Source organism: Xiphophorus couchianus, chromosome 9 (genome assembly GCF_001444195.1).
Source record: "Xiphophorus couchianus chromosome 9, X_couchianus-1.0, whole genome shotgun sequence".
Classification (NCBI taxonomy): Eukaryota; Metazoa; Chordata; class Actinopteri; order Cyprinodontiformes; family Poeciliidae; genus Xiphophorus; species Xiphophorus couchianus.
Genome location: NC_040236.1, coordinates 28,520,161 through 28,533,703, shown reverse-complemented (window position 1 = coordinate 28,533,703; position 13,543 = coordinate 28,520,161). Strand labels below are relative to the sequence as shown.

Sequence of the window (13,543 nt, the reverse complement as noted above, 5' to 3'; positions counted from 1 at the left end):
AATAACATTTTCATTCATTGAGGGGGAAAGAAAGCTGCCCAACCCAGTCAGGCCCTCTGGGAGAAAGCAACCACCTCCTTATTAAATCATGAATTAACGATGACTAAGTTATGTTTCCTAGAAAACTGAACTCAGTTTTACAAGTCAAAACATGGCACTGACACCCCTACACAAAACTTTAAAAGTACTTTAATTATACTGTCTTCTGGCAAATTTTGCTGGATAAATATAATTGTCTGGAGACAATTTTCAAGTAATATATTGGTAATCGTATTAATATTCTCAAAGGTCAATACATTTTAAATTCTAATGAATATTTCACATTGGACCTGGAAGATATTTTAAATATCAAAAATAAATAAAACAGCAGAAACAAATAACATGAACTATGAAGTTTCTGTAAACAAAACCGTCCTTCTAAAAAAAGACAGCTGAGGCCAGAAAACTGAGAAACTGAGAAAACCAGAGACTTTTGTCATCCAGTTTTCAGTAGAAAAAGAAAAAAACAATCATTCAAATAGAAATTACTGACCTCGTTTTAATTTATCGTGCAATTAATTGATTTATTGATTATTGCGACAGGCCTAACTGTCATCAATTACATGTTACTGCTAAGGTTTGTTATTTATAAACACTTGATTATAGGAACAGTTGAAGGTTCTTATAGTATCTATAACACTTCAAACGAAACATCACCAAACAAAAACTAAAATTAAAATTTTAACAAAATGTAAATGGTTTGGACAGAAAATGGCTAAATGCTGAAACTATTTAATCACAAATTACAAAGAACAAAATGTAAGTCAACCTAGAAACTGTATTTTTCTATTTTTCACCTGTTGATAAAAGTCTGACCTCTGTTTCTGGTGGACAGGCTGCTGCCGCATCGCCATGTACTGGGTGTCCTCCTGCAGCCGGTTCAGGGGAGAATCTGGCTTCACCCGGATGCCATAGTAATGGTACTTGGAGTTGCCTCTGAAGGAGAGAAAAGAGCCAGAAACCAGTGAGAAAAAGCCTTTCCATCAGTGTAATTACTATGATTACTCTCCACCAGTCCCTCTCCAGTACATATAAGCATGATCATATTCATCACTTCTTGAAAAGTTATGTGATTACTGTTATCAGCGTCCTCCTACCTGGTGCCGAGGCGCCGCGTCCTTAGGCCCATAAAGACGGAGCGGATGAGCTTCCCGAAGGACGCTGCGTTAACCGGATCCAGTTTCTGCTCCTGGCAGTGTCTGAGGTAATGGTTATAGAGGGAACACCGGGGCAGGCTCACTCCCTCCGCCGTCTCATAGTTGTCCAGCAGCCACTGAAGCTGCAAACATAGAGGAGAATATATTCACATCCTGAGCGTTCCCAGGAGACGGACCTGCTCTGCGGTGCTCACCTGAGCTGCAGAGGAGAGGAGCAGATCTTTTTATCATATCAAACGCCACATAATGCACACATCACACCGCCTCTGATTTTTAAACATCCACCCATGACGATGTCTGTCTTTACCTCTGAGCTAAGGCTGTAAATAACTAGAGGTATAAAAACTGCTACTAAAGTTAAACTAACTGAACTTTAAACACAATTTGGACACATAAATGGTAAATGGTCTGAATGTATATAGCGCTTTTCCGATCTTTTTGACCACTCAAAGCGCTTTACACTAGAGTCACATTCACCCATTCGCACTCACAAACGCTCACACATTTATACACCGATACGCAGATCGGTAGGCAGTTTTGGGGTTAAGTGCCCTGCTCAGGGGCACATCAACATGTGGCAGGAGGAAGCTGGAATCAAACCTACAACCTTCTAATCACAAGACGACTACTCTACCCACAGAGCCACAGTCGCCCCCACATGGTGTTCAACGTTAAAAGGAAGACCTTAAATCACGTCTCCCAATTTAAATTCAAATCTATAATTTAGTTTTAATGATTTCTTATACTTTTTTAATAAAAATTGTGTTGTAGTTACCTTTGTTTCGTATTTACTGTTTGCACTGATTGCATTTATTGACAAATTATCTGTAGTTAAGTATTTTAAAGTATTTTTAGGTAGACAGTCATTGTACAGGAACAACAAATGAAAAATAGCCTTTTGGTTTATTCTTGCATATTTACAGAAACGTTAGTCGATATGCATTTAATTTTTATTACCACAGTTGTTAAACAAAGACCAAAATCTACACCACAATAAAATCCCTTAAATGTAAATGTGACAAAAATATTAATAAGCTTTGTGACAAATTAAAAACAAAAATGTAAAAGTGAAGAATAAAAAAGTCAATGATACATAAAATGTTTTTATAAAATAAAAAACGTTAATGTGACCAAAAAAAATAAAGTGAAATCATTAAATGTGACATTAATAAAATAAATTGTAAAGGTGACAAATATGTGAAATAAAACTGTAAAGATGTATTGCTACTCTTCCTCTTCTGTCTTTTAATTTAAATATTTTCCTCTACTCAACCACAGAAGCGTTTTGTTGGAGCGTCTCCACTAAAAACAATTTCTCAGTAAAACTTTAGTCTTTTATGCTCCTGAAAGAAAACTGAGCAGCTGTCTTTGTTCTTTAGTGTTTTGTAGCAGGAGAAAAAAAATTGGAACATTGAATCTGTCATATATATGCAATTTAGAAAGGCCAATGAAAACAGTTTAAAATGTTTGACCACTGTAACATTTTTTCTACAGAAACTCAAGGCAAAAGATTGAAGATTTATCTCTGCAATTTGATCAGACTTCTTGCAATCAATATGTCATTAAATTAATTGAAAGAATTCTTATACAAAACAAAAAACACAATAATTTGTGAACATTTTGAAGTTGGTTTTAAGAGCTTTAGATTTAACATGCAGTGTGTTTGATGTTGTGTTATTTAGTTTATTTTATCTGTATCTTTATACCTCAGGCCTCTGTAACAGAGTGTTAATCTTTCTGTGTTATTCTGTTTCACCATTTATGAATAAATAAAACTAAAATATATAATTATTGACACTGTGGCAGGGATACCATGCAAACAGCAGCTGAAAAACAAATTATTAATATTTAATCCAAACAAAGCACTAAGTTTATAGAATGTGGACAAGTTTGCATTTTTTTTACTTATTATTTACTATTTGTCTGTACAAGATCAATTGGAACCCCATTACAATATGTAAAGAGCCACTTTTAGATTATTATTCAAATTTGTAAAAGGTCTTCAATCCAAGGAAACCCAGACAATTGCATTGAGTCACTGATCTAGGGGATAAAAAAATCTTTAGGTTCATCTAACTAATTTTTTCCCTCCAAAAAAAAAGCTAGCTTGTGAAAAAGCAGAAAAAACAAATAATCAGCATTAGTTCATGCAGAGTATCAAAGAAATCATCTGAAATCTGTGTATAAGGAAACGTGACAGCACACATGAGTTTAAGTCAAGAATGAAACTTAATCAAATAATTTTGGGAAGGGGAAAGTAAGCCAGCAGCAAACAGTGTTTCACTGAGCAGACACAAGCAGAACACAGAGTGCACAGATTCAGCCATAACTTTCTGTTCTGTTTTACATAGAAAGTTCCTGGTTGACTTACATGGCTGTTGAGCAGGCTGCTTTTGTGACTTGCAATCCCTTCAGACTTTTGGAGGTTTTCAATCGCCATTTCAAGCTGAAGAAAGAAGCATGCAAAACAGAAAAAAACAGGATACACAGAAAGGGAGGAGGCAGAACAGAGAGAGAAAGAAAGAGGGAGAGGGAAAACAGGAAGATTGCAGGGGTATAATGTTGGGGAGAAAGAAGAGGAGAAGAGAAAAGGGAAATAAGACTGTTAGCAAGCAGCCAGATCTCTGCATTTCCATTAAAATCAGTCAGTGTTGCAGCCAAATCCATTATTGGCTGACAAAAGCATGCAAATCAAGGGACTCATAGGGTTAATCAGCTCAGTGAAGGCTCGGGTCTGACTCACTAAAGTATGCAAATTGGAACAACAAACAGGGTCACAGGTCAAATAAAGACCTGGGTCAACAATGTCAATCATCCCAGAGTTGGTTCAACTTCAAAAAACTTTTTAAAAACCCAAATAGGCAGATACGTTAGAAGCTATTATGACAAAATCAAGCATAACATAAAATAACTCTACATTCATTTCTTCAGAAAGAAAGAAACTAAATTATTTGAGCCTGATTAAATGTTTAACTGAATGACTAAAGCGAGACATCTATGGAGGAAAATTAATCAAAACTGATGCCAGACTTTAGACATAAGAGAAGGAAAAAGAAGCAGGCAGCGTTCCAGGCTTTAGGAGCGATCCAGCGGGCTCTGGGCCAAATGGTAAGAAGCCCCAGGGGTTTCTTTGTTTCACGGGCTCTCGAATGCCCCGTGAAAACCCTTAAAACAATTCAGCCCTGAATTAAGGCAAAGTCCCACTTCTACAAGCTAGCTGCCTAGCACCACTTTGCTCTCAGTGTGTGGTCATACAGGTATAACAACTCAAATCAGGTTGTGGACTGCTGGCATAAAGGAGTGTTAATCAGGAAACAGGTCCTCCCAGCCGAGCCGACAGAATCCACAGAAAACTGTTACTTTCCCAGTTCTACCTCAGGACCAACTCACCATGGCTGAAGAGGAGCGAGACGAGTGTGAGATGTGGCTGCGGTTCCCCTCCATGCCGCCGCTGTGCAGCAGGTAGGTGCTGCCGCTGGAAATGATGTGGCTGCTGCCCACGTCCATGGCAATGCCCACCATGCCGTGAGGCGGCACGCCACTGCTGGCGGAGGACACCACCGTGGTGACGTGGGTTCCTCCGGCCTGAGAGTCAAAATAGGCCCCCCCGCTGCCCTGTCCGTACAGCTGGGAGTCCGGGTTGTAGGAGTAGGCCGTTCGGCTGTGGACAGATCAATGCGGTTAGCTTCAGGTGCATTTTGAGTTTTACCATAAATACATTTAATAAATTCGTTTTGTCCTGTTTGAGAGGAAGTTTGATGAAAGTAGAGATGCACCAAGAAATCAGCTGCCGATTTTTATTTTAATTGGAAACTCAAATGTTCCAATCATTTCTCACTCAGTGAATGCATCACACCAAAGTTCTACTGGGTCACACTCACACATACTGAAATGATTAATCAGAATAATCACAATTAATCGATTATTGGAGTAATAGTCAACTAATTTAGTAATAAATTAATAGTTAACTGGAGGAGACAGACTCAAAAAAGGGCATTTTCAAAAAAGCAACAGTCAGAGCAGTTGGTAAGCCAAAACTGTACAAAAATATACATTTGCATTTATGATTTAAAAAAACAAAAACTTCTTTGTCTGTAAAAATGTTCTACCCAAAATTCCTCAGGTGGCTGTTTTAGCTTCACCTGGTTTAAATTCTACTAAAGGAAAAATTTCCTATTAAGCACCTCATCAAATTATTAATTGGCTAAATTGAAAAGTAAATAGATTATTTCTACACAGTATTGATGTTAAATCAAGCAGAAAGAGATGGATTTTTCCACGTTAATGTTAAAAGTGTTTCTAAGCTGTAGATGCATCTTTTGCTACAAATGATCAAGCATTCGCTAAAGGAATGCTACGTCAACATCAGTTTATTTTCCAATGTATAAAATGAATTATCTGTTTTTCATTGTATCTCTAGTATTGTATTGGTTAAATGAAAAATATTCAGAATGGGCAATTTTTTTATCCGATTATTCGATTGTCACAATAGTAGATAGAATAACTGAGAACTAGTATAACCGTTAGTTGCAGCCCTAAACTGCAGTAATCATTGGATTATTGATGTATTGAATAGCTAAATCAGAATTCAAAATCTAAATTTTGATCAGAATATCCCTTATTTAGCCCACAGGAATGATTTGCTGCTGGTATGTAACTGTAGCGACAAGAGTGACGTCACAAAACTCGGTCATATTGGATCGACAATAAGGAATAAAACTGCAAAAAGAAGAAAAAAAAAAACAAAAAACAGCTGGGCTTTAATTAGCCTAAATGGCATTTTGATTGGAGCCACTTTAAAAACAGTTGGTGATGCAGTTAACATGAGGAGACAAGTGGTGTGGGAAATCTTATCTGTCACCATGTTTTCAACACACCACTCACTCTTGCATAATTTAAGAAGATTGTAATCACTGTGGTGTGAACTGTGAGTCTGTGTCAGAATCTGGAAAAAATATCTGCAGGTTTTTGTCATGGGGAGTGTTTTTTTTTTTTTATTACGTAAAACTTCCTTGACAGAAATAAAACACCTTGTAACCAGTGAAATTAAAGAACTGAGCTTACATAGTTCCGTTGGTATAAACAGCTTCTCCACTTTCTCCTACATATTGTACTTGAGTCGGGTAGACATGTTGCACCTGCTGCTTGTATAAAAAGACACAGTACAAAAAGTCGTGTTCAGAGTTAAAACAGCTTTGAAATGGAAAAAATGCATTTAAGTGATTAAATAAAATATAGCAGAAAAAAACAGTCCACCCCTTGGCTTATTCACAATCTGTCCAAAACACAAGTTATTCAAATATTTTTTTTAAATCATCAATTAAAACCCCCAGATAATGGTGTGTAAAAAACATTTTTTTTACTGCAGCGGAACAATCTAAAAATTAAGAATTAAGAAAAATCCAACCTTTTATGCAAGTGAATTTATTTAATGGAAGGAAAAATCCCACATTTTTCCTTTTTTCTTCCAAATATCTCAAATGCAGCTGCAACAATATGTCTGAAAACTAATGAACACTTTGAATTGATCCTTTCTACAGTTGATGGGAATGAAATCTTTGATTATTAATCCACAACTTCCTGGTTCCCTGGAATATACACGTTTAATTTGACACAGAGTCCCATTTTGCTTAACTCCTCTTCAAAATGGAAAAAAAAAACAAAAAAACACAGGATTCAACAAAGGCAGATGTGTATTGTATTATTATTATTATTATTAAGTCATGAAATGGCTACAAGGACATGGCTTCTCAACAAAACTTGCACATATTTAATATCAGAGAAATGATTATTAAGCCAACTGAAACTTTGAAAAACAATGCTGGACAGAGAGTCCATCCTGCCATAGCACACAGAGAGTAGCAGATTTAAAAAAAATCTCCAAAGCTTACCATTAGAGGTCTGTAGTAAATATTGAGGGGTCACCATATCTCCTTAATAATCTATAAACATGTCAGCAGTTGGGAAGGATGCCAGATGTTTTGCCATGCCTAAAACATCCAAGGCTCTGGGCCTTTCTGCTTTGTTTATTAGAGCATATTGCATCATTAACTCCATGTAATACTAGAACCTTTTATATAAAATCTAATAAGATACTGGTAGAAAACTGAAAATGGGTTATAACTGGGTCTTTCAGCTCATTAATGATCCATAACTTCCAGTTACATTGACACAATAATCATTCACAAGAAACTGTTTTCAGTGCCCATCTGAGTCTATAGAACAAAATCATAAAGTAAAACTGCAGAATTTCTGACATAAAAAAATACCCCTAGCTCTGAACAACGTACAGAGATTATGAAAGGAAGAAGGGTCAAAGATTCCTCTGTCTGTGTGATACAACATTGTGATAAAAAGACCAAGTTCTGTCCCGTGGGCAAAACTGAAAAGTACAAAATAAAAACATAGACCAGCTCTGGTGATTGTAAAAAAAATGTATAGCATAACTTATTTGTCTGGAATTTTTCTTCCACATTGCATAAATGTATTCAAACTAAAGCTTGCACTTTTCTTAATTTTTCTCTAAGATTGTAGTACAGAAGTAAAAAAAACACATCTTTACCTGGGGTGCCAATAGATGTGGATGCTACGAAAACGTGAAGAAAATTGGAATTGGACAATGAAACTAAATTCATTGGTATTGGTTATAAAATGAATCCGAACTTGAACAGACTGTAAAGATGCAGATGCACAACTAGAGATGTAGGAACTACTTAAGGATGAAAATGGAGAGAAAGTTGTAACAAACGGCTGGGTTTTGGTTCAAGCCTTCAGGAATACCACTCAAACTCTGCAGCAGGTTGACACAACGCACTGAGACTAAGATGAGTTGAAGACCAAAAAATTAAAATAATAATCATAATGTCACATATTTTACAGTTAATCCCAAAACTGTTCGTTCTCCTGGCAGATTCAGATTAAGTTTTTTGCTGAAAAGAAATTTATCACTAGAGTTCCTCAGGCATCAATTATAAAAAGAAAAAGGTTGTGTTTACATTTTTATATATGAATGCAATATCACAAATAATTTACACCCATCTCAACAATAAGAATATTTTTTACTGGCCTCAAATCACTGTTTGAATTGCTGATTAGGTTTTTGTGTATTTTTTTTTTTTTTTACCATTTTATCCGTTTCTGGTGATGAGCTCCAAGTCTTTGAGGTTGGAAAACCTCCATACCATTACCCTAATCTTTAGCTCTTTACACAGATTACCTATCAAATCTAGGTTTGCAATCTGGCTGGGCCACTACAAAATGTTCATATTATTTGCAGTCAAAATAAAAATTTTGTTAACAATTACAATAAACGTACGTCTGTCAGACATAAGTCTAATTTTGGACCTAATTGCACCTTTTATTTTTTCAACATTAATCTAGCTGTAAATATTTTAGTGTTGCTTCCTGCACTTCCATTTATATCAACATTCACATTTTTAGTATGTGAATGTTGATATAAATGACACGTGCATGCGTTTCAAACGAAAAGTGGGTAGCTGGAGACAATCTTGCAGATGTTCCTTTACAAAAACATGTTTCTCAGTAGAAATGCTTCTAACAAAGTGACAACTGTTTTTCACCAAATCAACCTCAGTGAGTTGGAAAAAGGGAGCCTAACAAGGGTGTTTCTTCCCATCAAATTGGAAACAAGGAAGCAGTGCCAGCTCAAAAACAGCCTCATTTAAACTTGGGTGTTTGTGATCTGACAGCTCAGCCACAGAATGAAACTTTTCATATCCTTAAGAGGCGCACAAACACACCTTGTTATAGAGAAACAGGCTGGTAAGTTAAGTCTTAACAAAAACCAAATTTAAGATTATTTTTTCTGAATGGAAAGTGTCACAAAGAAATAAATAATATATCTTTGAGAATATACTGAGCACTGAAAATGATTTACTCCAAAATAATGGTCCAAATCATGATAAGTCCAACTCTGAGTGGCTCAAAAGGAAAAAAACTTAAAAATCTATGGAGTGGTTTAATAAAAGTCAAGGGTAGCACAAGTGGCAATTACCTTTTCTACATAGGGTCAGGTTGGTTTGGACAGCTGTTTTTCACTTGAAAATGAATAAATTATTAAAGCTTGATAATCTGAAACTTGGGTGCTCTTTCGTAGCCAAATAACCATGTTTTAGGAAAAGAACGTATATCTCTCTGGCTAAATTAAACTGGTAAAAAGACTTTTGAAAATCTTTAAAGCAGTCTGTAAAAAGTCAAGGGGTGTCCAACTATTTTCAGAACACGGTACAGGTATGCACGGTACTGTGTACCTGCTGGGGGACCCTGGATACTGATACTTGTCCTCCTTTCTGAGCTGAGCCTGTGGCTTGAACCAGCACCCTCTGTGTGAATATGAGACACAACTCAATTACATGGGTATGCATGTACATACACACACAAACACTCTAGACGTCTACACAACAGAAGAAGACCTTTATCAAGAAAACACTGATTACTACATGTTAAACTTTTCATTGTTTCGGAAAAGATAATGTCGACATTTTACTGAAAAACAAAAGCAGTGAAGACAGAGAAATGGAACGAGCGACATGGAAATGAGATGAGAGGTGTAGGCTTTATTTATGTGGCATGCAGTCCAATTTTCTGCCATCAAGCAGCTCATTTGTGTCACCAACTGATAAAAAAAGACACCAGTTATGAACTTTAAATAGTATAGCTTAAAATTCCTGATAAATAATAAATGTAACACTATTTCTGCTGGTTTTACATGTACAGTTAATCTTTAGCACATTCAGAATTTACTGCTTTCAGTTTTAACATCATTCAAAATATTTACAATAAGCTCCTGAATGACATTTTATCCTATCCAGGGTTAGGAAGTCCAATCAATGAAGGCTTTTTCCTGTCCTTTTAGAAACAGCAGGTGGGTTAATGGGCGGGGTCCCTACCTGCTGGGAGGCTGGGACAGGCTGTACCACAGGAGCCTGGGCTGATGATGATGTCCGTAGTGTTGCCACACCAGTGGGGGGGTCTGATGCTGCTTCCGAGTTCTGCATACTAGAATTCATAGAGTGAAAATAAATATGAGATAATACACTAATCTGGAACAAAACTTTCACAAAACATTCAGAGGTAATATTAAGATTTAAAACTAGAGATTCGGGGTGCTATGGTGGTGCAGGGTAAAGCACAACCAATGTATAGAGGCCTTATTCCTCAACGCAGCTGTCACAGGTTTGAGTCCCAGCCTGTTGATCTTTGCCGCATTTCTTCCCAATCTCTCATTACCCACTTTCCTGTCTGACCGTCAGTAAAGGTCGGTAAAAGCCACTAGTAAAAGTGACCTTTACTAGTGGCTCTAGTAAAAGTGACCTTTACTAGTGGCTCTAGTAAAGGCCACTAGAGCCAATGAAACCTTTAAAAAAAGAATTGAATCAAGAATCTGTCCTGGTCACTGGCTGGTCAGTCAGAAAATGAAAAATCCAATTTTTTTGCAGTCAATGAACATACCAGACCCTCTTTGTTGCAATTTTTTCGAAAATAAAGTAGCTATGACTAAAAGTCACCAAAAGTAACTAAAGAAAGAAATAACATATGTAAAATAATAACATATGTAATTTGACATCAGCAAAAGAGACCCACAAGCTGGATATTAGCAGTTGCTTAGGTTTTTATTTATGGATTTTTGTTGTTTCAGTTTTCTGAACTGAATGGTTTGGGTGGTTTTGTTCAGACTTTTGCTGTCTCCAAAAGCATAAAAGATCACCAGATTCATTTTTAGTCTTTTTTGATCACTGAATAACAAGAGGGGTTTGAATACTGTAAATATAACAACAACGTCAGTAAGTTGACAGTAAAAGGGGAAGTGCAGTTTAAAAAGGAAAATGTATGTCCTATGACATGTCAAGACATGCCTGTGGTTGAATTCAGCCATAAGAAAGAGACTTTGAGCTGCTAACAGGAAGGCCAACTGGAGAACCTCAAAGGTGATTGGTTTAAACCTTTTCAGTTATTCATCTGTCTTTGAAAATGAGGGGATTGGAAATGTTAGCAAAATTTCAGGGTTATGATGAGGATCCAGATTTACTAAGAAACAAACAGTAGCTGTTGTGTTATTTATGCTACTTGTGCTAACTGAGATACTAAAAACAGTCAATTATAGTAATCATCGTTCAAAAGACTTGGCAGAGTGTTTTGGCTATACCAAGTCAAGCTGCGTCACCAAAACTTTCAGTGACACACTGGATATCATTTGGTTTTAATCAACGCCAAAAATAGGAGGTCCCAACAGTACCCCACACTATCTACTATCAAAACAGAACAGGAGCTAAAATTACCAACAAGACTGCACCATTTCCTGAAGGCCGAACCCACTGCCACCACTTTGCTTTCCACTGGGTCACAATGTGTGCAGCATAGCAAAGGGGAGCTAAAAATGGAGTGACACAAAGGCTCTTTAAAAATCAAAGACACAGAGAGAAAGAGCTGGGGTAAGGCATGCACAAGAATGGTACTGCAAGGGGGAAGAGAGCGAAGAAAAAAAAAAACACAACTTCCCTACTTTTTGAAAAAAAGAAAAGGGAAAAAAGATGAAAACGGCAGTGGGGTTTCAGCCCCTGCTAAGGTCCTGACGATATCCAGCATGAGTTTTAAATGAGAGCCGTCTCCATGGGCTCCAATAATCCAGCTGATATGAGGAAATTCCTCAATGCTTTGTAAACGCTTGTCGGTTGCTATGGTGAGGACTCCATGACGACCACCATGAGTCAACTCCCCACCCCTCTGTGTTCACTCCCCATCCTCATCCCTCTTTTATAAAGCTCTTCCACAGGAACTCTTGAGTGTGACCACAAAGAGGGAAAGGGGGAGGAGAGCAGCAATAATAAGGGTGAGAGATACGACAGCACAGCTGGGCGGTGGGCTCAACTGATGAGCAAGATGAAGCTTACGGCAGAAAACCTGGGGCTACGAGGATAGTTAGCAGACCAACGGAAGATTAAAAATCTGTGAAAAGTTACAAGAGACAGCCTGATCTCGACATCCTATGATTATTAGTCAGTTAGTGAGCATAACTTTGTTATTTCAGTTTCCAGTAAGCCATCTCTGACGAGCCCCACTTCAATCATAGCTAAGCCAACACATAACAAGAGAGTAAAGAACCAATTTTAAGTTATTTGATGAGGAACGTTTTGTCCATTATGCATTTTATAAACACAATAAATATGGAGTGAGGACTCAAAATGTTTACAAAGCAAAAACACCCTTAAGAAAAGCCTAAGGACGTTTAGCTCAATGCTACTGACAATAAAATGTAAGACTTCCTCCAGGAAACCGTGTTTACGTGTTGGTAAATGTAAAAAATTACAAATATATGGACATGCCCAGGCAGGCATCATAATTTGGAAATAACGTGTGAGGCCAATGGGTAGGTACAAGGCCGGCACAATTGGTGTGCACTCCCTTGCACCCAGTTCAATTTGTCATCTATAAACCTAACTTAATCCGTCTTTACTGTTACTGGCTGGTGTATTAAAAACACCAGCCAGTAAATAAACAAATGATTTAAAATGAACAAATAATGCTTAGCCTGGTGGGGGTGGCAAGTAAAGCCTGGTGGCCCGCCAGGCTTATAATACACTGGGTGAAACCCTGTAAAGCTTGTATGTGTGTTTGTTATATTTATTTGATAAGACTTTCAATTTCAAATAATAAACCAAAGTTAGTCGACAGGATTCATAAGCTGTGAGACGAATAAAAGAACCCAAACCATGCTCTGCAAAATTTTTTAAAAATGCTTAGAACTACAAAATCAGGGTTACAAAAAGGAAGTGGAAATAAATACGAATAGCTCTGAAGAAAAAAGCTGAGCTCACACAGAAAAACATCTGCTTGGGTGGATCATTTCAGGAAAATATGATCATCATTCATTCAAACAATCACACAAGCTACTGTGTTCACTATGAGATGTAGGAATTTCAGATCACTAGCTTAACACTGCATCATGATAGAAATTAAGGACTAGCACGTTTTATATAGGTTCTTTACTGAATAATTAGGTTTAGTTTTGTCTAAGGCAAAGTTTAGTAATTTTAGTCAGAACCAACTTAACTGAAAGAGATTCTGTGTAATAATAATGTATCCATTCAAATTATCATCTCAAGATGAAAGTCATATTACATGGATTAGATTCAATTAAATAAAGTCTAATCAGTAAGAAACCCCCCCAAAATTTTTCCTGTTTAGTAAACTCATAATTCTTAGGTGCAAAAAGGCCATAGATAACCCTTTTCAGTCTGGAAGTCATTTCTGAGTGAAGAGGACTGAGTTAGCCTTTCTTTTCATAAGACAAAAAGTCAACAAGGCTTTCAAAAATTGCATCACAGAAT

The 13,543-nt window shown here is 36.9% G+C and overlaps 1 protein-coding gene across 7 annotated transcripts in view; it reads right to left on the bottom strand.

Moving 5' to 3' along the window:
- Nucleotides 1-13,543, bottom strand: part of rfx2 (regulatory factor X, 2 (influences HLA class II expression)) — a 34,509-nt gene that overhangs the window by 10,063 nt on the left and 10,903 nt on the right. For 3 of the 7 annotated variants that reach the window (XM_028027455.1, XM_028027456.1, XM_028027457.1), the window contains exons 2-8: nucleotides 10,106-10,214; nucleotides 9,467-9,538; nucleotides 6,261-6,337; nucleotides 4,587-4,857; nucleotides 3,568-3,642; nucleotides 1,137-1,318; nucleotides 856-975 (exon numbers count right to left, since the gene is read on the bottom strand). In XM_028027455.1, coding sequence (XP_027883256.1) covers nucleotides 856-975; nucleotides 1,137-1,318; nucleotides 3,568-3,642; nucleotides 4,587-4,857; nucleotides 6,261-6,337; nucleotides 9,467-9,538; nucleotides 10,106-10,213 — 905 coding nt within the window. In that variant the 5' untranslated portion in view covers nucleotide 10,214. The remainder of the gene's footprint in view (nucleotides 1-855; nucleotides 976-1,136; nucleotides 1,319-3,567; nucleotides 3,643-4,586; nucleotides 4,858-6,260; nucleotides 6,338-9,466; nucleotides 9,539-10,105; nucleotides 10,215-13,543) is intronic. The other 4 variants (XM_028027458.1, XM_028027459.1, XM_028027460.1 and 1 more) reach the window with 2 other exon arrangements.